Genomic DNA, 2,912 nt, shown 5'->3' with positions numbered 1-2,912 from the left:
GGGGGGGGTAATTTTGGTGAAGACAGGGGAAGGAAGAGATTTACTGTTACACTCTGCTCCGCCTCATAAAATGTCTGTCTGGAAACACGGGCCGGAGAATACAAGGCCTCGTAAAGTGGCTCCACAGCGGAGCCTGGTGATTGGCTGCGACCTGAATTGATCAGAGAAGAAGAAGAAGATTAAAAGATCAGGCCTCCACATGGAGCTCAACCTAAGGCCCGGGGCCCACTTCATGGCCACAGTCTTGGTGGGAGTGCTCCGTAGGCTTGTGTGTCACCGTACACCCCTCCGCCCCCCCCCCCCCCCCCCCCTGCCCCCGGCCTGATAAGTTTCCTCCTCTTGTCCCATCGGCACACACGGGTCTGTGGTTTGGCCCTCAGTGGCGAGCTCAGAAGATGGTGCTCCAGCGTTTGGGGGGTGGACGGGACTTGGTTTCTCCCTGCAGAGAAAATGACAAAAGCTGAATTTGAAGAGCAGGACCGTGGGGGGAGACCGTGAAGGTTTATTCTGTAGATATGTTTCGGCAAAATGTCTGGGTTAAAACTGCGGCGAGTTGCTTTGATTGTCGTCTACGTTAAAGAAAATGGAGGTTTTAGGAAAATCCACACTGAAAATGAAACAGAGGTAGATGTGGTTTACGCCTGAAGGTTACTGACCGCCGCTGGAATAAAAAATGAAATGTCGGCTGGGTCGTCAGTTTTTTAGTTTATTATGACGAGAAGCTGCTGTGAAATGAATCGACCAGGGATGTAACGATGCTTCGTGAGTCGGTTAAAAATCCATACTAATGTGTGGGAATTCAAATCTGCTGACAAAAAAAAAACGTAATCGCGCATTAAGGAGTAAAACTAAGTCACTGGTCGTACCATGACACTACACACTCTAGTACAGTAGGTGGCGGTAGGTGCCTAAAATCGTTGGTCATGACCCGCTACGAACTCTTTCGTCCCCGTGAAGCCTGAGTGACGTTCCTGTAAAGAAAGGATCCCTGCGTCGCCTGAGTGACGTTCCTGTAAAGAAAGGAACTCTTTCCACTTCATGTTTTGTATCTTGTTCTAGCCAGTTAGCATCGTTACAGCCCCGCCGATACGTCTTTATGTCACAGATCTGTTACTCACTGGTCTCTGCTGACAGCCTCACTGTTGTACGTGGGTGAAGACAGACAGGAAAGGGTGAGGTTCATGCGGTGGGTGAGGTTTACAGAGGAAAAAAAAGAGAGGCCTGAGAGTTTGACCATGTCTGTGTCTGTGGGCTCACCAGGTTGAAGAGTCTGGAAAGCGTGCTCTGGTCCCTGCGTCTTCTGACCGGGGACTTTGTGCTCTCGGCACGCGGCGATGAGGCCTGGGAAGAAACGCTGGGTGAGAACCGATGTAGACCTGGACGTCAGGTCGGCCTGAAACCACACCTGCTGCTCTACCACCAGGTGAGACCGTTCACTTATTGTCACTCTAATACACAGTCAATACATATGCTGTAATTTGCGCACGCTAAAAAAAGCGTTTTGGGTTTTTTTGGATACTGAATTAAAAAAAAAAAATCAAATACAGTTCCTGATGCCAGGTGGAATCAAACCTGGGACCAGTCCAGCCTGAAAGTTTGGATCCACTCCAAACACTGTGTGTGTGATGTGGAGACAGATATGTCTTATAAGACATTTGAGAAGAGGACATGTTGGAGACATGAAAGGAAGAATACATGAGCAGCAAAGGACATGAAGATGTTACAGAAATTTGAAGGTGTGAGAAAAAAGGAGGAGGAGACGTAGACCACGGCCGTCAGCCAGAGCCGTCCCTGAGTGGTCCTGGTGTCCAGTGTTCTACTGGACATGTCACACTGACGAAGACTGGGTGAGAAAACAACCAGGACATGAATAACATGCAGCTAGAAAGAGTGATGACGTACCAAGCCCAGGAGTTCTCTCCACTGGACATGGAAAACAAAAGATGATCATACGAATGAAAATTAAAAATCATGAGAATGATAATAATAATAAGAAGAAGAATAATAATAATATGAATGATGAGTTTTTCAGTATTCTAAGATTTGAATTTGAATTTTATTTTTCATATATATACATATATATGTATATATGTGCATATATATATACATGTTTATATATATATGACATATATGTATATATGACATATATATGTATATTATATATACATATATATGACCTCTGACATATATGTATATATATATGTCATATATACATATATGACATGTTAGCTGTGAGTCTGGAGGGTAATTCATGAAACTCACCCTGGATTTAGGACGAGGGGATGAAACCTGAGGAAGACCAGCAAGGCATTAGGACATTCAGCTCATTATATATGATAGAATAGAACAGAACAGAATAGAACAGAATAGAATAGAACAGAATAGAATAGAATAGAACAGAATAGAACAGAACAGAATAGAATAGAACAGAACAGAATAGAATAGAACAGAATAGCCTTTACTGTCAGTCAGGTGTTGCACCTGGGGCAGATGAAAAGGTGGCTCAAAGTCTGGTTCCACTGGTTTAACATGTTACCTGTACCAGACCTTAGCTCCTACAGACAAACCAGTCTCCCTCACCTCCTCATTTAGTCAAAGTCCGGTTGTTACGTAGCCCACATTTTGACAAAATTTGGGCTAAATTGAAAGTCCTAATTCATTGCTGTAGGCAGGACAAATGGGCCAAATGTGAAGGACATTGACATGGTCTCAAACTTACAATGGTCCTGAAGAAATGCACCACTGCGTTTTCATTGGGCCGGCGGCGGGCGGAGGATGGCGGCGGTGAGGAGGTCAGGTGACCCCGGAACGAGCCCTGCAAGAAAGTACTGATTATTTCATATGAAACATCAGATGGAATCAAAAGAAACATTCCACCTATTTACATATATATTTACACACATATATATATA

General features: G+C 44.4%; 1 protein-coding gene across 4 annotated transcripts in view; it reads right to left on the bottom strand.

Annotated features, from left to right (window-relative positions):
- Positions 1-297: 297 nt before the first annotated feature.
- Positions 298-2,912, bottom strand: part of mbpa (myelin basic protein a) — a 3,697-nt gene continuing 1,082 nt past the window's right edge. The window contains exons 2-7 of one of the 4 annotated variants that reach the window (XM_008331097.3): positions 2,720-2,815; positions 2,263-2,289; positions 1,903-1,923; positions 1,258-1,341; positions 1,119-1,139; positions 304-439 (exon numbers count right to left, since the gene is read on the bottom strand). In XM_008331097.3, the coding sequence (XP_008329319.1) occupies positions 1,137-1,139; positions 1,258-1,341; positions 1,903-1,923; positions 2,263-2,289; positions 2,720-2,815 (231 nt within the window). In that variant the 3' untranslated portion in view covers positions 304-439; positions 1,119-1,136. Of the gene's footprint in view, positions 440-1,118; positions 1,140-1,257; positions 1,342-1,902; positions 1,924-2,262; positions 2,290-2,719; positions 2,816-2,912 lie in introns of all 4 variants that reach the window. The other 3 variants (XM_008331095.3, XM_025065255.1, XM_008331096.3) reach the window with 3 other exon arrangements.

The sequence above is a fragment of the Cynoglossus semilaevis genome, chromosome 18, assembly GCF_000523025.1.
Source record: "Cynoglossus semilaevis isolate Cse_v1.0 chromosome 18, Cse_v1.0, whole genome shotgun sequence".
NCBI classification, from domain to species: domain Eukaryota; kingdom Metazoa; phylum Chordata; class Actinopteri; order Pleuronectiformes; family Cynoglossidae; genus Cynoglossus; species Cynoglossus semilaevis.
Note: the sequence above shows the minus strand (reverse complement) of the source record. Positions and strands in the feature narration are given on the sequence as shown.